The 26,067-nt window shown below is 38.3% G+C and overlaps 2 protein-coding genes across 2 annotated transcripts; one reads left to right on the forward strand and one right to left on the reverse strand.

The window, feature by feature from the left end:
- Nucleotides 1–630: 630 nt before the first annotated feature.
- Nucleotides 631–13,241, reverse strand: ganc (glucosidase, alpha; neutral C). The gene is made up of 24 exons (XM_065472084.1): nt 13,213–13,241; nt 12,772–12,834; nt 12,024–12,126; nt 11,354–11,466; nt 11,240–11,243; nt 11,077–11,146; nt 10,809–10,905; nt 10,517–10,700; nt 10,280–10,424; nt 9,947–10,182; nt 9,734–9,860; nt 9,493–9,572; nt 9,071–9,214; nt 8,743–8,839; nt 8,534–8,635; nt 8,091–8,265; nt 6,758–6,826; nt 6,503–6,567; nt 6,328–6,404; nt 6,175–6,249; nt 5,970–6,083; nt 4,356–4,468; nt 4,100–4,203; nt 631–1,844 (listed from the first exon to the last, which is right to left on the reverse strand). The coding sequence occupies exons 1-24, from the start codon at nt 13,239–13,241 to the stop codon at nt 1,735–1,737; spliced, it is 2,496 nt and encodes an 831-aa protein (XP_065328156.1). The 3' UTR covers nt 631–1,734.
- Nucleotides 13,242–14,619: 1,378 nt separating this feature from the next.
- Nucleotides 14,620–26,016, forward strand: LOC134645940 (transmembrane protein 87A-like). The gene is made up of 20 exons (XM_063499576.1): nt 14,620–14,797; nt 16,087–16,144; nt 16,603–16,700; nt 17,997–18,113; nt 18,332–18,379; nt 18,468–18,509; nt 18,759–18,885; nt 18,965–19,026; nt 19,213–19,396; nt 19,506–19,605; nt 19,729–19,822; nt 21,518–21,589; nt 21,731–21,839; nt 22,546–22,604; nt 22,697–22,800; nt 22,899–22,975; nt 23,597–23,661; nt 23,745–23,797; nt 24,020–24,050; nt 24,179–26,016. The coding sequence occupies exons 1-20, from the start codon at nt 14,681–14,683 to the stop codon at nt 24,218–24,220; spliced, it is 1,659 nt and encodes a 552-aa protein (XP_063355646.1). The 5' UTR covers nt 14,620–14,680; the 3' UTR covers nt 24,221–26,016.
- The last annotated feature ends 51 nt before the right edge of the window (nt 26,017–26,067 follow it).

The following is a 26,067-nucleotide window of genomic DNA, read 5'->3' on the forward strand; positions in this document are numbered from 1 at the left end:
AAAAAAACTGGCTTTTGCCACTTGTACTAAAGTCTTACAAGCCAAAAGGCCTGGCATAAATCCAAACAGCTAATATGTGATTGGCTCTCTCTTGGTGTGACGTCCCCCTCTTCTTTGTTACAGAGTAGATGCAAACGCTTGATGTGAAAGAGATGTTCACTTCACATGCATTCACCTTTGCATTACCATTCACACACACACATATGCACAGAAACTCGCATATCACGTAAACGTCCATTTGATGCGTCCCCATTGGCCAAAGTGAACAATGATTTTTCCCCGGCAGTGGCGCTCCGATGCCATCATTGTTGGGTGACACAAAGGCCAGCGGGCCGCGACAGAGGGCATGTAAAGAGTGGTCCGTAGATGCCCTGCCTCAGCAGAAGGCATTCAATCCATTTAAACCTATTCTCAATGGAGCTCAGCATTGAGCAGTCTCAGCATAACTGGAGCAGGCTAATGCTATGGACAGCCATCCGTTTTTAGCTCTGGTAGGAAAAGTAAAAACTCCATCTAATCATTTGGGTTTTGTTAAACAGAACAAATAATAAACAGAGCACCACATGCAACAAATTATCATAGTAATTTGGTGGAGATCCAGCAACAATAAAAGAGTTAGAAACATCAAAATCAGAAGCTGCACATCGCTATTTATTCAGTCAAGCTTTAGAATTAAAAATAACTTGTAAATCATAATTGTTTAAAAACATTCAATAAAAATAAAAGATTGCATTTTTTAAAATATTTGTCCTCACAGACCAGGATTCAGTCAGCAAAGCTCAGTCTATAGGGACAAGGCAGTGTCAAGGTAAAGTACAGTACTCAAAGAAAACCATGTGCCAACATGTAATCATAGGACAGTAGCATGAATGAAGTTGAATACAGAAATATTTTTAGATAGTCACCTAACGTCAGGGTTCTTCTGATATCCTGACTGTTCTGGAAATGTTTTTCCCCGTTACTTTTTTGTTGCTGGCAAATCTTTTGGATTTGAGGGCTAAGAGGATTCGAGACTAAACACTGATGTTTATATATATCCACGATCCCCACTGATTCTTCTATTGTGGTTCAGCTAAATTAAGAAGATAAGGCACTTAGGCTGTAGTTGATAAGATGTAACCTTTTAAAAAATTGGTGTATAAGCTACACATTGTAACAAGAATTTAAAAATGTCCATACGATGATTAAAAAATAACTACATTCTTCTTCTTAGAAAAGCATCTATTCAGTGGATATCTCCAATATTTCCAAGTATTTAATTTTTTAATTTATAATTATTTTTTATTTCTAATTGCATTTGAACCACTGAAAACAGGAGACTGTTTATACAAATGGCTGTGATTCTTTAGTAGTTACTGCAATCTATGTAAATAACTGCACAAATTTCAGTAGCGCGTACACTTTGAGTCCATATTTATCACATGACCACAATTTCAATAGGTTATGGTAAACAGAAAAAAACAGGCTTTATCTCAGTGTCCAAAGATTTATGGATATTATTTTATAAAGTGATTAAAATTTTGTGAAGATTTTGTTTAGAGCACAGAAATGAGCATATGCTCTGAATGCCATCAGTGTCCACACCATCAAACAATTATCAATTTATTTTTCAATGAAATGTATTCAGGCAAGTTCTGTAGTTGACAGTTATTAAAATGGGCAATTTAACTGGACGTTTTCTTGGTAGGATGAAGAAATCCAGATAAAGGAACTCAATCACTGACATATCCACAATCATCGTATCTGTATTTCCCACTCCATCGCCACGCTGAGGTTTACACTGTTCACAGTCAGCTTGCAGCAGGTTTCCATGTACTGAAATGCAGCTGAAATGTCCTTAGCACCTGGTGATAAAAGGAAAACGGGTGATGCTTTACCTTTTTAGAGTTTTTTTAAATCGATACACAGATTAGGGAACAAATTCCTAAGATTCCAAATGTTTCTATGACAGCTTTCTTTTCTTAATTAAAGCATACACTCAAACCATCTTCATGGTATGGATTCAACAAGGTTCCTGTGCAATCTGTTACCTATGTAGACTCATTTATATCCCCCGTGTGCTGCCTGGGTTTGTTTTCTTTTTATTCCTTCTGCAGATATTTTACTTTTTGGTAAAGTCTGATCAGCTTTAAAGTTTGCCTTTTGTTAAATTATTCAGTCAATGTTGTTGTGCATTTGTTTCCTCTAACCCTTATACTCTTTATACCCCTGTAACCATCACAGATGCTGTTGTCTGAACTGTGCATTTGATAACACAACACATGGGTCTACTCCTCTGTCATGCTGAGGATACAATACATGAATTTCAAATGCAGACTCATTAGACAGGACAGTTTTCCCATTTGCCACAATCCATTTTAAATGAGCTTGGAGACAGAAATTGAAGCAACATTACTAAATATTTAATGTCTTTTTTTCTTTACATGGAAGAAATGTAGCTTCTATTTCTGGATGTAGTGAAAAAGAATCGGTGTCACCACTAGGAATAGCAACTGGGTTATTTGTCTTTGGACTTGACCAATAGATTATCTGAGTATTTTAATGCTATTATTGATTTCACCCTTCCCACCTATTTGCAATTTTACCTTTAAAAACATACGATTTTTAAGTGTTTGTGCAATCTGGTACCTTTTTATGTACTGTTTTTACCCAATCACAGGATGAGATTTGTGAGAGAAAAAAACAGACACAGAAGACAAACGTAACATTACAACCAGTTTAACATGCCAAAATTAACTCCCCTGTGCTATTTAACCTCCATGTTTAATATGAAATTTTGTCAAAATGCAACAGCTCAAAATGCTGCTAGTTTTAAAACATAGATACATATTTTGCTCCAGACTGTTAGATTCCTGTTATAGTTTGTTTTACTGACAGACAGCATCACCTCGCTCTCTTTTACGCACATCTGCAAATCTCAGGAGGAAAGTGACCCTGTCCCATAGATCTGATCCTGATATTAGCAGCAGGTTTTTGGAGTTTAAAAGTCATTAATTTTGTGAAAATGACCCCCACTGTCACGTGTTTTACAGCATCATGGGCCGCAAGTTCTAACTTGTGAATTATTCAGTGAGTTACAGTCAGGTTAGGACTGATGTTTTTCAACAGTTGCACAATCAGCTCTAAAGCCAACAACCCGTCCACATAAGATTTATTTAGAGACAAATTTACAGGGAGGATATTGAACTGCAGGATATCACAGACATCAAAAAGTTGAAATAAGAAGGTTTAAGTCTCAGTTCTGTTCTTTATTATTTAATTGTTTTCATAAGGAAACGCTGGTGCATGTTGACTTGTCTATGTCACATTTGCTGTTGTGGAACCAGGATTGCTGAAAGTGAATTTCCAGTTTTATTGTTTGTGTCGTAGACTGATTTCAAGACGCAGGGGGGATACTTTTTTCTTCCCACCAGGGAGAGGCAGAGACATGTAGAGTATATTGCTGCCCTTTCATCAGTTAATCTAATTAGTTAATGAGTGTTTTTATTCTTGCATGAAACAACGTTTTTGTCTTTTGTTGTCCTGCGTCTCAACTTTTTGAAACATCAAATATAAAATGGGCAAATGTTGTTCACAAAAAAACTTTATCAACTGAAATACTTTAATAACTTAAAAGTGCATTTGCTTTCTTTTTGCTTTTTTGGTTGTTTTTCTAGAATAACCTGGTTTCATTTACTAAAATAATGCGTGTGTGTACCACAGGGAATAAACCTGCAGAACATACATGCAGAGGAATATACGAAACTAAACAGACAACAGGAAGGTAGTAGGAAAGGTTGGGTGCTAAATATCGTTTTACTGTTTACAGGCCACAACTTACTTCAGTGGCAATAAAATCCAATTGCATTCAAGGACAATAAAATGCATTCTTAAGGTAAGAAACAGGCAAATTACTTACTGATGTTAAAAACACACATTCATACACAGATATATCTCAAAAGCCAACCAGAATAACATGACACACAATAACTGCATGTGTTATTTGACGGTGGTTGTTTTGGAGGCTTGTTCTCTGGAGTCATGCTGGTATAAGTGGGTGTTTCTTTTATTGTGAATGTCATTTATCCATAAACCTTACATCAATGCCAGATCTCCTTACCTGATGCATGCACAATCACTGTGGATGGTTTGCTCTTGACCCCCAGGATGGTGACTGACTGTATGACTGTACTACAGTCAAATGTTCCTTCTTCACTGGCAGGACTGAGACAAGCAGCACCAACAACAGTAAATCATATTGTCATGAGTTATTCTCCTTAAAAATATTTAATGTTATTTTAACATGACAAACAGTCTCTCTTTTTCACACGTGGCATAAAACTGGAGCCCATCTTGGAAGTGTGAATGTGACTCACCGGCAGAGCAGACGGCCTGACAGCATGCTGAACCTGCGCAGACAGAAGGCCTTTCTGTCACGGTATCTGAACGAGTGGCCGTCATCCAGGTACAACTCACCATCAGCAGTGCCCTGCGGAGAGAGGAGATTGCAGTCAGGGCTTCACTAATTAAAAGATGCAAATGTCACAATTTGCATAAAAAGCTCCCAGTAGTTGTAGCTTAAAGATTTGGCATAATAAAAACTCAATTTTAATAAGTATTAGTTTACCTTCAAATCTTTGAGCAGGCACTGAAATAAACCTGTATACAGACAGCTTCTACATTAATTAGCATTGTTGAATACAAAGAGTTTAGACATGTGCAATTTCTTTCCAAAAGGCTGAAATTATATCAGTGAAATGAGCCAAAGGCAACAAGTTGATACATTACACACAGTCCTGTTCTGAATTTGGTTAATTACATAAAATAATGCATTTAAATAAATCCTTATTAGCCTGCATCTAATTAATTGACTGATATGCACCACGGCACAAGTCTCTGATGAAACACATTGCATAATATTATGATATTTATTTTTTATATTTTTTTTATTTTTTATATTTACAATTTAGCAAACATGTGTACATCAGTGAATTAAGAAACTCTTAATTTACATAGACAGTAATTGTGAACAAATACATGATCATTATTGATGAAAATTAGTGAATTTGAATAATTGTTCTGTTATTAGTATAACTATGTGAGACTGTAAAATCATGTTTTTAAAACTAAGTTAAATATTAATAGATAACAGTGACCTGGAGAACTGAATGAAATAAGTTTAAAAAATATATATTTACAATTTATAAAAATAAAAAAACATTTTAATAAGTAAGTACATTATTTTATTTCCATTCTCTTTTACTCAGGTAACTGTAACTGTAAGTTTTGAATCATGACTGAAAGATATTTATGAATTTCTCACTGAAATAAATAGAACACACTGATTGATTATCTGTTTTTCTACTAGTCATGATCTGTTGTAGGTTGTTATGGATTTTTTTTTTGATCAACCACATGGTAAGTGGTATGACTTGTTTCTGCCAATGAAAAAAAACTTTTTTTTGCCAACCATAAGTCAATTTTTCATGTTATTATCTCACATTTTTGACTTGTTAACTTAAATAACTGTAAATTCCAAGTGGTTAAGTTGAAATTTTGAGACAATGACCCCAAATTTTGACTTACGGTTGGCAAAAATGTTTTTTTTTAACAGCAGAAACAAGCTTCTATAAAAATTTGGACAAGTACTTGTATAAAGCTTGTGGTCCACAAACGTTTGGCACCCTCTGGTGGAATTGTTTCTATACTAGCATCTGGACCCCAAAGTAAAATCTCAGGAAAAAAACTCAATACAGAATGAAACATACTGGAATCAGTATGTTTCCAGTATATTTCACTGCAACTGAAACACTGCAACTGAAACATACTGGAATCAGTATTAGAAAAAAAGGGACAACAGAAAGGCCGTAGATTAAATCTTTGTGTGAAATTCAGAGAGCGAAATTCAGGCTCATGGAAAAAAATTAAGTTTTATCAGTATGGAAATACGATCCCATCAGTGTAGGATTCCAGTATCCTGCACAAGTTACCTGAGAGTTTAAAGCCACAGTAACAGAGAGGGGGAGCTGCCGAAGCTCAGCTGTGCAGGAGCAACTTCCTACTGATCTGCAAACTACCGAGCCACCGCGCTGGAATACTGGAACCTGAGCAGAAGAAACATCAGAGTCAACTGACAGATAACAGATCATCTGACTTTAAAAAAATAACACACGTAAAATTGTCGTCTAAACTTACTGTGTCCAGGGTGACAGGAAGGCTCAGAGTCCTGCCTCCTTTGTATACCAGTGCAGAATGGATGTCATACCAAATCTAAAACAGACAAAAAATGTGAATAACATCCACAATCAAGTGTAACATGACGATATTAAAATATATATAACACAGTACCTCGTCAGATCCAGGAAGTAAGACTTTGATTTCTTGGATGCCTGGTTCAGTTACAGGACAGGCCAGCAGTGCTCCTCCTACATAAAATGAAGCAAAGTTTAACTAAGAAAAAATGAAAGTGCAATATTTCCAGGGTACACAGAGAAATCATGCAAAGATGAAAAGTTTTTATCACCAAGCATGTACTGGCTGTCCACACTGAAGGTGCTCTCTTCTTCTGGGAACTCCACCCACAGAGGTCTGTATAGTTTTAAATTGAATTAGAGGCCACATCCAAGTTAAACTAGCTTTAAAATGAGAGCCTTATAAAGTGAACATTAATAGCATGATGTTCCCCTGATCTTGTCTCCACAGATGTAATAATGACTTAAGTTAACAGAGGTGTAGCTGCAGCTGCTATATTTGAACAGTAGACAGCACCAGGACTAACCTGAGTGGAGGCAACGCAGACGTGTGAGCCTGGTGAAACAGCGTGTACCAATAGGGCAGCAGACTGTACCTGAGAACAGACAAAATGGACTCTGGATTATGAGATAGTCAGACAATAAGCGTTTTACCAAAGGCAGAAGAACCTAATGAAACATGTTAAATTTGTATCTTGTCCCTCACGTTGACATTTATGTTAAAGCTACTGTATATACACTATCACCACTAGAGGTCAGTAGGTTGCAGACCGAAGTCAACTCTCAATTCAAATGCATACACTGCATTTGAATTGCATCCTAGCTACAGTGGCTGCTGTAGGACAAACATGTTTTAGTCAACCAAGAGAGATCAAAAACATTCAATTTAGAGTGTACCCCATAATGGCTGTGGCCAGCTGGTATGTCTCTTGTATTCTTTGTATAAAAACATTGTTGTACACACTATATTTCAATGTATTTGAATAATATCAACACTTGGCAATAAATTAGAAAAGAAAAGAAAAGAAATATGTGTCAGTAGGCAGGTTGTCAGTCCACTCTTTACCTCAGCTGTCAATGCCGGATGAGAAGCAACCATCTTTATTTACTCGGTAGGAGGCTGTAAAACTTTGTGAAACAGGTCCAATACAAGTTAACAAGTCAGAACATCTCACATCTGTGTGATAACAGCGATACTGAGGTGAGTTGTCGAGGATATCCTGAACTGTTAGCCACTGTTAGCTGCTGTTAGCTGGCATTAGTGAAACTGTCTTCGACTGGATCTAACATTGTTTTCGATTCACCGAATGTCACATCCCAACAATGTTTTTCACAACCCGTCCTCTAAAGCAGCGGTCCCCAACCTTGGACCGGTTTAATGTCAGACAATATTTTCACGGACTGGCCTTTAAGGTGTCGCAGATAAATACAACAAAATAAAATGATACAACCAAGACAAAAACTGTGGTATTTTGTAAATATAATAATAAACTCGAATTCACTGTGTAATTGTGTAACTTTATTAGCAGCGTCCTCCTGAAATGCGCCAACAACATTGAGAGTAACATCCTCCTCTCTCCCCCTTAATGCTCTCTGGTCGCTATGGTGACGCGTAAATAGTTCTTTCAAAATAAGACACAACTACAACATGGGAAAAGACACAGGGAAACCGAGTTAACGATAAAAACCCTGAGAATCACAAATTTCACAGCCGAGCCTCAACTCTCGCGGCCCGATACCAAACGACTCACGGACCGGCACCGGTCCATGGCCCAGGGGTTGGGGACCGCTGCTCTAAAGGTTATGTTCAATCTATACATGGTGTTCAAGTAACCGACACTGACACCTCTCTAGTAGTACCTTTGTTGGATTACAGTGCGGATTGCTGCAGTCACCTCGTCCCCAAAAAGCCAGGGTTCCCGACGGTTTGTCACATTTGCAGAGTGACCGCGGAAAAATGGCTGCAGGGCAGCTGCCTGGTACCAGCGAACCAGCAACTCTGGCTCTGGATCCTGGATGAACCCACCAACATCAGCTGAAACACCAAAAACAGAGACTAATGATAAACAGCAGCACATGACAGTATGCAGTAATATATCCCATACTTACTGAATATATAAGCAACTACTCAACTAGATTTAAGTTAAAAGCTAGTATAGTGTGTACTTCATTAATATCTCTGCACCAACAAAAGAAACTTACATGTTGACTGAAAAAGAAGCATTAACATCCCTGTCTGACTAGTCAATAATAATTCTGTTTAGTGTTTAAATAATTTAATCCATAAACAATAATGTCGTCACCTCCACAAAACGCTATGCCTGCCAGACTCAGGGACAACACCATTGGAACTGAGATCTTCAGATACTCCCAGTTGGCAACATTATCACCAGTCCACACTGCTCCTGTATCCCAAACAAAGCCAATTACAACAAATGGCACAGTTAAGCATGGATATGCGGAAATATGGAGAGGATGGAAGCATTTTCATTTTCCCATTTAAATAGCTTACCAAGTCTCTGTGACCCTGCAAAGAAAGAGCGCGAGAGGACGAACGGTCTCTCTAAGCCACCCGAACGAGTGATTAGACCCTCCACTGTTGCCATGTGCTGTTAAATAAAAATATTTTTTTAATTATTTTATTTTTATTATACAGAATAGGCTTGGAGGCTTTACTCTTTAAAAACTGTCTTCACAACTTAACTACTCTGGATATTGATAGGTACTTTTAGAGTTACTTGAAGGACAAAATAACATTTTTCCATCAAGAGAAGAAAAGCAGATTTTTTGTGCTTAAAGTAACAAAACACATCAGGCCTTCCCTTTAAGAGATTGCTTACCTGGTAAAAACCATACAGGTTGTGTAAATCTCTGTGTTCCCAGTCCCCACAATGCACTGCATCCTTTGGCATCGTCAGCTCTGGGCCGCTGAACACAGATGGTTCGTTCATATCGTTCCACACAAACAACGAAGGTGTTGATCCCTGTATCATAAATAAACACCATCACTACCGAGCAGACAATCTCAGTATTAGGTGGACAAAAAACAAATAATATGAGATGAAATCTTTGTCAAGGACTAAAGCATTAAATTATTTAAGATGCTTTTAAAAAGTTTCATTTTATTTCACTGGTACCACAACATAAGAAGAAAACACAGCTTAATTATTCTTCAGCCTTTTGCTGCTCTGCTCTGGTCCCGAGTAGCTTTGCATTATGCATCATTTCTGTTTAAACATGGCTGATAGCTTCTGAGCCTTACTTTGTATTTATCCAAGCTGAAGCATCTGGAGTACCATGCTCGAGTAGCTGAACTGCTGAAATCAAGGTAGGAGGATTCGCCTGTAGGGGAAGTTAACATAACTCCATTTACAAAGAAGATGCATATGACAACATCACGCATACACATCAAGTACATACAGCCAACATGTTAACACAGGCTTTTCAAAGTCCAGTATATGTCACATTTGTTAGCATTAAACAGTAGATTTTTTTCCCATTACCTGGCCAGCATGAGCCCTTAAAGATCTGTCCCTCTCTGTCCTTGACAAAATGCCCTCCGTCTCTGGCCTCACAGTAGAGGGACCAAGAAGGATCAACCTTAATGTGTGGATCACTTATAATGACCAGCTGAAGAGATATAACAGAAAACATCTTAACGTATCAAAGCAAAACAATTTCTCTAGATGATGCATGTTTTGCACTGTAAAACTGACCTTCCTGTTTTTCTTCTCCAGGTGCTGCTGCAGCTTGGCTGGTTCAGGGAAATGAACAGGATCCCAGGTAAAGTACCGCTTTCCATCTGTGTGCTCAATGTCCAGCCAGATGACATCGTAAGGAATACTGTGGCGATCAAATCCAGCATCCACAGACTTCACGTCAGCTTCATCAATGTAGTTCCATCGGCACTGGTGGTACCCGAGGGCAAACAGAGGGGGCAGGGCTTGATATCCTGACACAGGGAGGACAGACAAGTAAAGTTTGAGTCTTTGAGAGCTTAATTTTTGTATTTATTTTTGGGTACCATAATTTCAGAGCCACATTCTCACCTGTCAGCTGAGCATACTGGGCGAAAAGTTGCTGTGGACTGGGCCCAAGCAGAACCATGCAGTCAATCATACCACTTTCTGACAGCCAGTGGACATCGGTCTGAGGATCAGCCCGCCTCCGTTTAACTGGAGGGGTTTCATCATCCTGTGTGAGACAGAGGGTTACTGAGCAGTAGAAAAGTATCTTTTTGCTTCATGGTCACTGTAAAATACAGACAGCACAGAAACAAAGGTCACCTGATGGTCAGAGGGGGAGTACTGAATGTTTATAAAAGTCTCTGATGCATTCAGCCAAAATACACCCAGAGTCCTGTCTGGCTTGTGGGCCACCATCAATGGCACAGATCCATACAGTCCGAGACGACTGTACAGTGGATAGGCAAAAACATCCAAGTTGTACAGCCGGTAAGGCTCACCATCTCTGAAATGACACACATTTTTTAAAAATTGTCAACTCTCTCTCCTGCCTCCAGGATGCACAGATAAATTACACTTTTACAAATGAAGACACAAACACCATCGCGTGTACCTTGTGTCTCTGAGCTGAAAGTTGTCTGCGTGTTGGGGTAGACCATACACATGCCTGAACCCATGAAGACAGAGGTCTGCTCCAATGCTGCCGGGACCTGAAGGTGCACAACATGTGTCTCTCAGTATAAAGTTTAGAGTACACTCTGTTCCTTGAATTTTAAGCTCCGTAAATGTACACTTGCCTGTAATTTATGATCATAAAAATGTGAACACAGTACACCAAACTGAGATAGTTGCTGGTAAAATATTCAAGTAGAGGCACAAACCATTAGCCTTGATATCCACAAACTGCTTGAATGTCTCCTTCCATAATGAACTTTTCCGCTCGTCTTGAAGCTGAAATAAAAGCAACAAAGAACAATGGCATTCACAGACCTTATTAAGCTTCAAAATTAAGCTGCAGTTTCAGATGTGCTTCTATTTTCTTACCTCGCTACCATGACATGTGGCCCAGCAGAAGAATACAGAATAAAGAAAAGAAATGCAGTCAACTATATAATATAAACAATTATCTGCTGCACATCTGTTTCCTGCAAATCTCACCTGGGTCGATGCTGCAGTCTCTCAAACCACAGTTTGTCCTTAGAGTTGAATGTGACCATCGCTTCCTGCTCACACAGGATCTCCAGTCGGAAAGGAGAATGCCACACACGGAGCTGATAACGTCCGAAAGACCAAGAAAGCGTGACTGAGTCCTTAGTCTGTTTCTCCACTCTTAATCTACCAAAGGATGAGGGGTAAAGGTCAACTAATTTCCAGTTGCAGCAATCCTGTGAGTTAAACCTAGATCTATAAACTTGTCTTTTATTGATATGAACAATTAATAATTTCTCTCACAACTGTAGAAGTTCTTAGGCTGTCAGAAATACTAAAGGGGACTGGATAAAGAAGTGCTGGTGTAACATGACATCATAATATAAAAATGATACATCGCTTACTGTTCACATTGTGGTTCCCCGGATAACACATCTGGAACTCGATAGCGTGCCTTTATAGGCTGGAATTCATCTATTGTTATCCTTACAATGCCGTGTTTGGACGGGGACAAAGAAAGAAGCAGCCTGGTCTGTGAAAAGAGTAAGCTTATAGAAAAAGAACTCTTCTTCAAGTGTCATTCACAATTGTGGGCATAATCAAAGGTCAAAACATTGATCTGTGCTGTCTAAATGATGTTTAAACTTGATTAAAGAAACTTTTTTAAAGTAACACTAACCTGCGAGTCTGCTTCCAGCAATTCAAAACGTGCCCCCTTCTCTGTGAGCACCATGGTGTCCAAAAGAGCCCGATGCTGCATGTTTGGATCCTGGATCTGCCGCCTTAAAAGCAAGCGAAAATAAACATCAGTGATGAGATTCAAATACTTTTCAATTTTAGAGAGGTTTTAGAGTTAGACCAGATTATTGCGCTTACCACTTATCGGCTTAGAAAATTCATCTCATTGTATTTGAGCCACACCAAATTAATTCTAGTAAGCTACCTTTTAAAAACAGTTTAAACATTTCTGTTTAATCAGGGGCCGCACGGTGGCACGGTGGTTAGCACTGTTGCCGCACAGCAAGAAGGTCCTGAGTTCAATTCCAACGTCAGGCCGGGGTCTTTCTGTGTGGAGTTTGCGTGGGTTCTTTCCGGGTACTCCGGCTTCCTCCCACCGTCCAAAGACATGCAGTTTGTGGGGATAGGTTAATTGGATATCCCAAATTGCCACTAGGTGTAAATATGTGAGTGCGAATGGTTGTCTGTCCCTGTATGTTAGCCCTGCGACAGACTGGCGACCTGTCCAGGGTGAATTTAAACGTTTGTATTAGCTTTCATTGTGTTTCAACATGGTTCTCTATTGATGTTAATTATTTTTAATAGTTCTTTACAACGGTAAATAAATAAACGTGACTTACTTACTTAATTACTTAGACACTGGCTCAAGTCCAACAAAACACAATAAAATCACTTTAACTGCAACACACCTGTAAAAAGCAACATCGCTGCTCTTCTTGAACTTGCCTTCCCCCTCAACATTGGGGATAACACTATAAGAGAAGCAAAAATAAAGCGAAATACACACACTTATACACGTAGACCAAGGTGTTCAAGACACTTGGGGCATGGAAAGCACCTTTTTAAAAGATAAAGTATCTAAAATGGTGGTTAAACTTTAATCTGACTGTGCACACATATATTAAAGTCACAAACTTCCCATAATTCAAATATTGCCAAGCACCTTTCAGTGACGTAAAAAACAGCTGCCATGTATTTGATAATAACTACACAGTAACTACATGATTGTCCTACTTTATGTTGCTTTCTTCATATAGGTTCATTGTGAAATGTCAAAGGTCAACATAAGAGAGTGGTCTTTGCAACAGAGCGGCTGAAAACAGCATGTTTATATACCCATATGTCAGTACCTAGCAAGGGTTTGGCTCACTTCCGCCATTTCACGCAGACATAAGACAAAACCTTCGGTCCTTCACAGTCGGGGTGGTCTCCGTGTTTGACCACAGCTACATTTGTTTTCTGTTTAAACCAGGAAGAGCTTCCTGACAGCTTCAACTCGGGAAACAACACGTAGAGAAAAATTCTGCCTCAAGATACCGCTACGTACGTCAACCTTCATTTCCGGTGTGGATTTCCAAAATAAATCCCCCACTGAAGCGAACAGGCCTCTCTTCCTGGAGTTATTTACGATGTAGTTTATGTTATTTTGCACTGGTAAAAATAATACATAAATAATAACAATAATTGAAAAATACAATTATTTAAAGCCAAAAAAGAAGAAAAAAATAAGCTCATTAAATTTATCTAAACAAACCTATAGAAATTGATTTTTAAATCTTGTGCTTACGAATCATTTGTTAATTTTATTGATTAAAGATTGATTATTAAAGTATTTATAATTGTTGTTTTACAAGTCGAGATGGAGGTCTTCCAAGTATAACCGCCAGGTCATGCCAAGGTTGTGGTGCATGTTAGAATAAGGCTTATTTATCCAGCTCTGTTGGTAGGAGAGTACTTAGTATTGCGTATGAATAAGAAATTCATTATTATCCAACAATTTCGGTGGTAACATAGTTAAATTTTAAAATATATATATAATTGAATTCGTTTTGAGAGTTTCATTCATTTGTGTTTTTAAATGAGAAGACTGTGATCACATTTTTAGAGCATGCCGAATGGTAACTGCAAAATACCACATCACACATCTAAATTTGGCTTTTCATCTACATTTACAACTGAAATCAAAATTATTATAAAAATTGTTTCTTTTTAAGTAAGGGTCAAGGGTTAATTAAAGGTAAACAAGATCTGTAGTCATTTTAATTAATTATAATTTTATAATTATTCATACTTTTCGAAATATTTTTAATTTCTGTAGCTTTCTTACACTATATTTTTCTATTATGTGTATGTAATATGTATGTATTGTGGTTTTATGTAACTGAATGTTGCAAATATTGTTTGTGCATTTTGGATGTGAAAGGCCAGTTAGGGACAAGGGTTGTAAATAATAATAATAATAATAATAATAATAATAATAATAATAATAATAATAATAATAATAATAATAAATAATTATTAGCTTTAACTCTATGTGCACATGAGTTTCATGCTCTGTATTGGAACTATGTTAAACTGCATTGTCCCTTCTAAATAAATAAATTGAAATTCCATATTTTCAAAAAACCTTTTGTTAGCGTTGCAGATAGTTTATAATAATTGGTAGTTGCCTGCCCCTCGGTCAGGCATATATGGAGGGAGATGGTTTCCGCTCTCACTGTATTCGGTGTTATGTTGCACTCTTGTGGCGACCGCGGTAACTACAGGGAGAACAAACCGGAGCTGGATGCGGACACGAGCCTGGCTGACCTGGAGTAAATGCACAAAAAGATGTCATATGATCAGGTGCATTGCTTGTGTTTGCTGCTTTTTGCCTTCGTTTTCCGTCCTGGGACAGCGGCAGAGGTTTCGGTATGGAGCATGGACATCAACTCGGTTAGTGTCTTTAACATATGTGTCTTTACCATTATTACATAGTCTCTAAGCTAAGTCTTCCATTGTAGCTGTTAGCCGAAGAAGCTAACTAGCCCCTTCTTTCCTCTGTAATATCTAACTGGCACAAACACTGGCGTTTTGCTTTGACAAGCTCTCGTTTGGATTGTCTGACACGACAAGTTGCTTATTCGCTTATTACCCCGCTTTTAAACCACAGATTTTCCTTTCATTAACGATACTATTTCTGTCTGGACATTTAAAATGTGATATTTTCCTCAGTTCCACTGTGTAAAATTAGGTGGTGTCATGTTACAGCTTCGTTTGCATCTGTGTTACACAGGAAAAGTAATTCTAGTTTAGAAATTGGTGGCTCAGCCGGTGATATTACCTCACTAAATTCAAGGCGAGCTAAACGTGCTCCCACGTGACGTGGATAGGCGATTATATGTGGAAAAACATGTGTTGCATCATGTTATTGAAGCTTAGGTAGATATAGTGGTGTCTTGGTATTTCTTCATATGTTGCCTTGGAACCAGACCATTTCTGTTCCAAGGAGCCAGACTGTCATTGTGTGTTTTTAAGTAATAGTTTTTCACGCTATCTGGAGGGCTTTAAAAGTGTTTCTTAGGACATTGCCTACTTTTTTAAAAACTCATTATCCTTTGGTTCAAATCATCATAAATATCTAAGGAGGAGGCATAACAGTGAGTGTCTACAGCCATATGTGAAACACAGTGGAGGCAAATGACACTCAGCGATAGATGGGCCTCCCCAAAGAAGAAGAGCTTTGGAAGAAGCCTGTAGAACTATCCCTGAAGACTACTTAAAGAAAGAAAGTTTCTCTTAGAGAGTTCAGATTGTGTTAAAGAATAAAGATGCTCAGACCAAATATTGATTGTTTAGTATTGTGCACGCTTCTGTTTTTTCCTTATATGCTGTATTTCCATGTATGTTTGCATGTGTCAGTAAACCGCTGTACCTATTTTTATATATAATTTTAATGTGACATAGGTATTTTTTTGAAAGAACATAATTCAGGAAAAGATGATTAAAAATTGTGTTATCACATAATTTGTCTAGCGCAGCAGCTGCAGCACCATTGTTTCCAGTACTGAGCACTGTATGCATCACACGAGCAGATGGTGTAAAATGTACATTCTTTCTGAACACAGTTCAAAGGAATCTGCAGAATTCACACATACAGTGATCGCTGATGAGCTGCTTCGGTACCTGACACTGGCATAAGAGCAAAAACAGAAGCTGACTGATATGTCTCTGTTGGGTTTCAGACGCAGGATGCCGTTTTTCGGAAGACCCTGTATGCCAACACCACCATCTTCATGAAGTGTAAGTAGCCTACGTTCTCTAAGGTGCAGATGGCCAGGTCTATGGATGTGAGGATTCACACATAAATGCTGACTGGATGGCATTGTTGTGCTGTGATTTACATCCCCCACAGCGTGTTTATGGCTCTAACTGGTATCCAGACATTGCAGATAAGTTGGATGCCCTGCAGCCTTCAAACAGAATATCTAGAGACTAAAAGCAAAATGTCAGTGTTTAAAATGATGAATACTCTTTGAAAGAGTCTTATCTCCACAGTACAGATTGTACTGTGGTGTAAATTTCTCTTCTTTGTATGGTGCTGTTCGTAGAACTGATTGCTGGCGTTCCTCTAAGGAAAATTAGACACTGACCTAGAATAGAACCTGGAATACTTTGAACTCCACTGACAAGCATTTGCTTGTCTGAATCAGCTAGTGGATACTAAGTGCTGATATGTTCTTCTTTCTTCTATTTTTCAGTCCAGGGTGACTCAAGGCGGTGTAACAAAAGCTTCGCCTTCAACATCAGCTGGTACCTGCGCTCCTCTGTTTGCTATAATGAGGTCTTTAACACACCAGTGAGTATACACCAGTGAGTCTTTGAGTAAAGAAAACAAAGATATACTTTGGATAAATTTGGGTTTATCAACTTTTTTTCAGGATTTAGATATATTGTGCATCAACTGTTTGTCAGTCAGAGCAGCTGCTGTTTCCTTCCTGAAGCGATTTCTTGGCCTTGGCCTCAACTTCCATCTGGCTCCTTGTCCAAGGGCTTCTCAGACTCAGCTGCACTTTGCTTTGTTGCTGTCAGACTTTAAGTGAGGGTCACAAACAAGGATACGTGGAGGTCACCTGTAGCACAAAGGAGACTTTGAAGTCAGATTTGATTTGAAAGGTTTGGTTCCTTTCAAGCTTGAACGTCTCTTCCAAGACAAATGCAAAGCTGGAAGGAAAGTAGTGCAAGTCCAAAGCAGTTTTACACCAGGAAGGAAATTCACTGCAATAAACAAACTTTACATTTTTCATTTCATCCATCCTTTTTCTGGGCCACCTCCTCCAGCTCCTTCAAGGGGGACACAGAGGCATTCATCCAGCATAGAGATGTAATATCTCTCTATGTCCTGGATCTTCCTCTCAGTATAATATCCCTGAAACACCTCATCTAGCTTCTTTTAATGTGGAATGATAGCTGCTGCAACCTGAGCCCCTCCTGAATGACTGAGCTCATTCCCTGTGAAGGAAGCTTATTTCCCACGTTTGTGTCTACCATCTAATTTACCCAGAGTTCATACCCAAATGTCTTGGCAGGAATGTAGACCAGCAGCATTGGTTTCACGCTTCACGCCAACAGAGCAACTGCAAAAAGCACAGACAAAATCCTGAGACCACCGAACCCTCCACCCTTTACCCCTTCTCTGTGCCTAGAAGTGCTGTTCATTTAAGCTGAAAAGAATTGGCTTTACATCCATCCATCTTCCGTTTATCTAGTTCAGGTTTGTGGTGGGCTGGAGCCTAATCATTTGGGTGTTTGGATCTACTCTTCTTACAAAAAAATGTATTTACTAGCTGAAATACTTTGGGCCCTTGAAAATAGGTTCCACTTACTTGCCTGTGTTTGCACTATTTAATGAGTCCTGTGAAGGCTGGTGCTTTTGTCTTTGTTATTCAGCATTATTCAGCTGGTGTGTAAAATATTGTCATATGCATATTAATGGTCATTTTTATATGGTGTCAAATATTTAGCAAAAATGTACTGAAATACAGTAAACTCAGTTACTGCTGTGATTGTCAAGTATCATTGCAATAACATCCTGTCTGTTCATAATATTAAACACATAACTTTAAAGTACATGTTATAACACACTGTTTTGCAGGACAACAAAGCAAGGAACATGTTTGGCATGGAGCACATGCTGAAAGATGGCTGGAGTGGCTTCTACAGTCAGGGCTACATGTACTTTGACAACTGCTCTTCTCTCTTGTTACCAAAGGTCAGTGACAACAATACCGTCCTAGATCACTGTAGATGGCACATAAAATCGTTTATTATGTGTGTGTAATAGTCCAGTTTCTGTGCAGCAGTTATCCAATACTGATGTAAGTCAGTTTTTAAACATGTGAAACTGCTCTTTCAGAGATTTCCTGCATACACTGTATTATATATCCATATCTATTCATGTGTATTTGTTTACTTTGGCCTTTGTTTTAGGTCTATTACCCAGACTTCAACCCTTATCAGCCACTGACTAGCCCAAAGGTGCGTGATCAACACTGATCTTTTGACGCTTATTATAATTTTTCATTGTTCTTATCAGAATAGCCCTAAAACAAATTTTTTCTCTTAGAGTGACCCATCCAATCAGAGCTTCTTTTGGTCTGAAAAACCGGTAAGACATGACAACAGTGAATAAATGTTATATTTTTAATTTTTTAAGGAAAGTTTTAATCCTTTCTGGGGGTTTTTATATTCCAGTGCTCATGGGAACAAGTGTAATAATGATAATCCTTTGTTGTCATTATATCAAAAGTACAACAAAAGTATATGCTGTCTTGTTCAATGCAAAGAAATAAATCTATAAAAAGTATAAAAAATTGCTTCATTCATCAGATTTAAAAGTCTAAATCTTCTTTTTTAGGATATCAGTGCAGTGGCCAAAGCTTGGGAAGACAGTCCCTATCTGTTCATAGTGAAGGTGCAGCCTTTGTTTCGTGGAGCTGACGATGAAGCTGAGGGAGGAGAGCAGTCCAGCTTTACTTTTTCGAGTGAGAAACAACCATTTTGCATAAAGAGCTTTAGAATCATATTTCTTTAAACAATAACGCAACTTTCTTTATTTCCCAGTGAAAGTGGAGATGAAAGGTCCACATGAGTACTCCTCTCCAGCAGACTGGCCTCTCATGATGGTATAAGTCCTCATTTTCTGTAATATTTAACATTATTTGATATTTAATTGGTATATCTAGGAGTAAAGGGAGTTGATGAATTCAGACATGTAAAATCTTTCACCATAGCACTGGAACCTGAGTGTATAGCTTACTTATTATCGATGACAAAGCTGAGACTGTCTCCCACTCTTGCGCCCATCACAGTTCTTCATGGTCATGTGCATTGTTTACGTGCTGTTTGGGGCTCTCTGGCTCTTCTGGTGCGCCTGTTATTGGAGGGATCTGCTGCGGATCCAGTTCTGGATTGGTGCCGTCATTATCCTCGGCATGCTGGAGAAAGCGGTTTTCTACTCTGAATACCAAAGCATCCATTACAAAGGAGACTATGGTTGGCAGATTTTCCACGTTCTCTTGTTTGTGGTATAAGTTTGTTTGGTTTTGGTTTTTCCTTTTCATATTTTGGCATCTGTTTTTCTCTTTGTATTATTTTTTTGCAGTGCTAGGGGCTGTGATTTTTGCAGAGTTGCTCTCTGCACTCAAAAGATCTCTGGCTCGAATCCTGGTCCTCATTGTAAGCCTTGGCTATGGCATAGTCAAGTGAGTTGATTCCTTTAAAGGTTACCTGATTGTATATAGTCTCTAGTGGATAACCCACTGCTGTTACTTGTTTTAAACAAGCTGTTAGTATTAATGCACTGTTTTATTCTCCCTTCTGCTTAGGCCCAGGTTGGGCACCACCGTACATCGGCTAGTAGCTGTTGGAATTTTTTACCTTCTCTTCTCCTCAGTAGAAGGTGTGCTGCGAGTAACCGGTGTAAGTGTCTAATATTGATAAGCAGCAGATGCAAGTCTTTATCTTGCAGTCACCCTTAAGAATAAAAATCAGTTGTTAGCTAAATATTTATTGTGTGGCAGCTTTCAAAACCAAGACTACAAAGTACTTTGTATACAAGGATTATAAGAACAGTCACACATACATATTCTTTTTTTCTTTTTTTAAATAAATAAATCATGCCCTAAATAAATAAAATACATTTGAACAAAGGTTGATTTAAAATGTCCCTTGAAGGCATACTCTCTGCTGATTAGGACACCCTTTATACTTCACTTCTAGGACCACATATTAAGTTTCAGTGGCCTCACATTAATTTTATCCAGGCAAGTGAAATGAACCCACTGCATTTCAGTTAGTGCACATTATTTGTTGCAGTCTCTGGAGGGTGATTGAAGCTGATGGCTGTGATGTATTTTTGCATAAAAATCTGGCCCGGTGCAGCAGGGAAGGCGCTCTCTATATATAAATTTGATTTGAGTGCAGGAGACCATAGAGAGGGAAGGTTACACAGGGATTCTGTCTCTGGGAGGCAGACAAGTGATCATGATAGAGAATGACAAATTTGATCCATGAGTAATTTTTCGAAAACAGCAGCGAGTTCAGCAAATGCAATTTAAACGTAAGATAAGAAAGACAGCAAGGAGAATGAAGTAATGAAGTTGATTGGAATGTGTTTTGTAATCTTAACACAAGCTCATGTTTACCCAACACTTTTATAGCATGTACACTTCACCTTTCTTCTTTTGTGCTCGAGGTGATCATATTTAAATAAGATGCCGGAGTGCCAAATCCTCACCTAACGGTTGCAAACTTGTGCAGCAGTCTGTATCCCCAGGCATAGATACTTCCTAAGTTTCACTTGCCAGAGCACAGACTTCTTGGATGAGCTGTTAGTACAGTTAACCATGCAGAAAACCACATTAAAAACGTAATTAAATGCTCTGAAAGGCACCATAAATACCACTACAGTTGAGTGTTCGAGTTCAGTGACTGTCAATTAACACAGTTGAAGCCTAGCAGAAAGTGTCAGCTACATCTGCCTGTCAGATAAAGCAGCCACACCCATAATAATGCACGACTCAGGTGAAACAGGTGAGTTATAAAAAGAGCATTTTCACATGAGTTTAGTCAGAACTTCATAGATATGAAACAGAAATTCCTCCACCAGTAGTGACGTAATTGCTGCAGGATGGCGATTTGACTGCAAAAATCACATAGGTGCTCACCAACCAGAGTACCAGCAGCTCAGTTGAGTCCCTTATTGCAAAGAAATGTCCTGCAGACAAATTTTGCTTATTGCTACAGACTGATTCAGATTGATTGCCTTGTGTTGGATATCTGACGGCATTTATTTGGAAATTTTCACTGATCTGAGTGTTTACGGTCAGTCTGGTCACACCAACAAAACTTTTTGCAGTCATTCTCCAGGAGCAAAAAGATTCTACCAAATCACTGGGCTACAGCAGATCTTTTCTTTTGAAAGGAGATTGACTAGTTTTTGGAGTCAGCCTCAAGTGAACATTAAAGGAACTACACTGCTGGTTTAATTCTTTAGTTCTAGAGGTAGCTGCTTGATTCACAGTCACTCTTTGCTCTCTTTTGTGCTCTAAGTTTTAGACAGATCACATCTGAAATGTGTCTCTGAAATGTGTCTTTGTTGTCCTCTTCCTACAGGGCTTCTATGGGACTGTTGCCCTTGTGGCTAATCTCAGCCTCTCCCTCATTGACTCCTGTGTCATGTGGTGGATATCCTTTAATCAACTAGCCTGATGACTGCTCAGGTGTCACTGCGATTTGTATTATCACAAGCACTGCACATATAGGCATTTGATTGTATTTATTTAGAAGCTGTCCATATACACAGTGTTTTCCTTAATTTGCATTTACATTTTCATCAGCTTGTCTCAAACCACTCGTCTCCTCAAGCTCCGCAGAAATATAGTGAAGCTCTCATTATATCAGCACTTCACTAAAACACTCATCTTCTCTGTTGTCGGTGAGTTACAGCTGCACTGGGGTCTGCGTAGCTTCCACGTTTTCATCAGTTAAAAGATTACCGTAAACTATGAAGCCAATTATGAAATAGTAGAAATGTGCTGCACTTGCTCCTCTGTAAGATGTGGTCAGACTTGGAAAATATGTTTTATTGTGGAGGGTGCTGGAAGCTGGTGAGCCAAGCTAAACATGTGAACCTACTTCTGTATAGAGGTAATGAAACTAATATAACTTGGAAAAAAAAAGAAGCTAATTTCTTCTAGAAAAACTAGGTTTTTCTATTGATTTACAAAACATGAAATGTTAATGAGTTATAGTGCTAACTGAGGGCTGATTTTGTCTTCATTAGCCTTTTTGTACTTTATTATCAACTCGTGTGAAATCAGGTTTATTGTTTCCCTCTGTTACCAACTTGTATTTAAGCTCCAGGCTCCTGCTTTGTGTTTACTGTGTAGCTGTCAGTGTGGCCAATCTTCATTTAACCCGCAGATTCCCAAGAAAGGGAATCTGCGTATTTCCATATGTGATAAATATTTTTTGAACACATCTGTTTCATTTAAAAAAAACAAAAAACATCTCCAGTTTACCAATGCTGTGGCTAGAATTACCTTCAGGTCAGTTTGTTGTTTGTGTGCTGTAGTTTCTGCGAAACACGTGTATTTTGTTTACAATCATCTAAATCCTTGGTGTTTATTTTGTGTCCATAGCTTCTATCATATTTATCATCTGGACCACCAAGGTCTTCAAGTTGGTCGACTGTCAGAGGGTCAGTTTGTTTTCTCTTTTGGCTGAGTTATATTTATCTTGTACTGGATTTCACTGCTTTTCCCCTGAAATCTGTCCTTATCCTTTCTGCAGGGTTGGAGGGACTTGTGGGTAGATGATGCGTTCTGGCGCCTGCTCTTCTCCACTATTCTTCTGGTCATCATGGTGCTGCTGCGGCCCTCAGCCAACAATCAGAGGTCAGCGTCAGTATGGAGTTTGGGCCAAAGTACCTCTGTGTAAGCTCGCGGTTAACGCGATTCATAAAGATTTCAGCCTATGTGGTGTTTCCTTTCAGGTTCTCCCATTCCCCTCTGATTGATGATGATGATGAAGAGGAGGAAGCCAAGGAGCCCATGCTGAACGAAGCCTTTGGTACGACATTTGACTCCTCTTGTAATTTAAAGCCCCAGACAAGTGTTTGCCATATTAAACAGTGTTTGAAAAAGACACTGAATGCTCATTTGTGTTACACAGTTAAGTTGCTTAGAAAAATGTTGGTTTTATTTAACCCTAGTGTTGTGTGTTGGGAGAAAAGGTAAAACAGCTTTTGATAAGCTTGGTTGTGTAAAACAGTATTAGCTGCCATAAAATGTAGTGTCCTGCCGGCTTGTCATCTTGTGCCATATCACATGCCAGCTGATTCTTTAAATTTTGATCAGTTTTGTTTAGGTTCCACTAACAGGATGTTTTTTCTCCTATAGTAACAGTGTTTAAGTGTAGAATTGAGGCCAGTGGGCTAGTATAACACAAAGATATAAAACAGCAGAGGTCACAGAAATGTTTTCCAGCAGTTTGTATCTTCTGTTGTATGCTCTAATAAACCCAAATAATCACAATTTTCCTCACATCCTTTACTGACAACCTTCTGTCTGAGCTTTTGTTTAACCCAGTGACACATTCTCAGTCTGTTTGTATAGACGTTAATTGAGAAATTTATAATCATTTAATAGTATCAGAGTAAATGATTTCAACTGCCTTTCCTTGATTTTTCAGAGGGAATGAAGATGAGAGGCGCAAAGCCTGACATTAACGGCTCCCAGAAAATGTTGAGTAAAGAGGTAGGTTGACTACTGATATTTTCTCTCCTGCGTTATTGTCACGTTTACTTAATTCTGTGTTCCAAAACTGTGCTTTTTATCAGGATGAAGATCTAAAGTGGGTTGAGGAGAACATTCCTACTACTGTTGCTGATGTGTAAGTAAACTTTTATTTTGGTGAAAAACTGCTACACTAAATGACATTTGGATGGAAATATGGTGATGACTTTAAAGAGGAAGCTTTTTACGGGCAGCCCATGATAGAAAAGTACTATATTGCTGTTATTCAAGCCATACTCATAGTGTTTGACTTACTCCTGATGTGCGTGATATATCCATGGCCTCTCTCTGTTTTTTTTTCTTTTCCCCCTCCATACAGAGCTCTCCCTGTAATGCTAGATGAGGAAGAAGTAAGGAGCCTTTTTACTTTACACATGCGAGTCCCATGATTCTACTCACACTTTAATCTATTTAAAGTCCTGACCTTTTACTGTGACATCATTTAACAACCACACTGCTGTGTTTTGTTTTTTTCCAGGAAATCCTGAAAACCAAGATGGAGAGGTCCAAAATGGAGTAGAAGACGATCTGAGAATGAAAAGAGAGGAATTCAACTGAGGCAGCAATGAGTGATCTGATTACCAAAACTGTTGGGGGGATGGATATCTGTTCTTTCTTCAAACACTTTTTAAAAAAACTTTTATTTCACAGGTTTTGGGTAACACTACAGTAAGCTCTTATATTAACGCCATACTGTGCAACCCGGAGTGACTGGGTCGGCTGCTGATGGCATTCTGGGATTATTCTGGGATAAAATACAAGAAGCAGTTATATAGTATAGCATTTATATTTATAACTATTTTATTTGTTGAACAAAATGAAGGAGAAGCTGATTCTGTTACACAAGGCGCTAGTTATCGGGAGATTTGTGAAAATTTTCTGGGGGGGGTTTTTTTTGGGTTTTTTTTTTTTAAAGACTATTATAAGTATTTAATGAAACATGTGATATCCAGTGCAAGGGATAGATGATCAAAATATTTGACAAAAGCTCCACCCACTTCAGACTGCACAGATAACTCCTGGACGGGTCAGAGTTGTAGGAATGTGAGGTCCTTATTGGAACACAGTCAGGTATGACTCGTGATGCCTGGCCATCATCACAGCCAAGATATCAGATGATGCTACAAACGGAAGATAATGAACATAACTGAAAACATTAAAGTAGTTTCATAACAGGATTATATTTAAGCCATTGCAGCATCTTAATGAACAATAGGTTATCTTCAGTGCTGTGCCATATATGTAAAAAAGATGCGTTGTTACATTACATATTTATTTGATCACACGATTTAATATTTAAATGTGCAAGTAACTCTATTGTACAATTAGCCATTTAGCCAGACAGCTAAAAGCAAATGTTTTAATGCTTAACCAACAAATATGTGTGTTTAATTGTTAACACATTATTACTGTAGTGTCTGGCTAACTGGGTCATTTTAAATATCAAAATAGTTAAGCCACTGTTAAAATCTGTCATGTTGATACTTGAAGGATATCACCATCGTCCAGAAAATAAGCCACATCTGTTGATCTGGGAGCATATAATGATAGTTATGGAGCTATATCAATGCAAAGAATTAACTGTAATAAAACCGCGTGAGGTGTGTTCATTTTGTAGACACATGCCAGATCATTTCTTCAGGATGTCATCCACACACTGATCAGTTTAAGCGAGTTGAAATTTGACTATATTTAATTGGTTGATAAGCGTAGAAAAAGTAAAAGAAAATCCTGTTTGTAAGCATTAGTAGTAAAATTAAGCCTGCTTTATTTTAATTTTTATGAAAAGTAACGTTTTTTTATAGTTTTGATTTCATATAATAGATCTAGAAACACTAGATATTGCAGTCACCAAAGTGAACACTTTTTTCTAGCCACTGAATAACGAACCTGGATAGCTGAAAAATATACATGTAATTTAGTGTGTCTATAAAATGTGCTCTCCGACCCCCTCCACCAACAGGTCCAGAGTTTTATTTAGGTTCTCTGCTTACTTTAGTAGCACAGGGGAGTATCAGTTCACCATTATTACAGATTTCTCTGACCCTTTCCCAGCTACGCTCAAAAATAGCCTTATCTGGAATAATTCCTCATCCTTGTGTGATCTACTGCAGTATGTGTGGATAATTTTAAAGCTCTGAACTATGTTTGTGTTTTGTTTTTGTTTTTTTTCTATTTGTCTAAATCTTGTTGACAATATTTTATTTCAGAGAGACACTAAAACCCTGTGTCTGGATTTGAGTCTGCATTGTATTGTGAAGCTGATAATATTGTATGGCTTTTTGCGTATGTCCTGCAAATAAATTTATATTGAAAGATGGTTGAAACGTAAGTTTTGTATAAACTTAGAATTATTTTGTTTTTCTA

The sequence above is a fragment of the Pelmatolapia mariae genome, linkage group LG16_19 (assembly GCF_036321145.2).
Source record: "Pelmatolapia mariae isolate MD_Pm_ZW linkage group LG16_19, Pm_UMD_F_2, whole genome shotgun sequence".
Classification (NCBI taxonomy): Eukaryota; Metazoa; Chordata; class Actinopteri; order Cichliformes; family Cichlidae; genus Pelmatolapia; species Pelmatolapia mariae.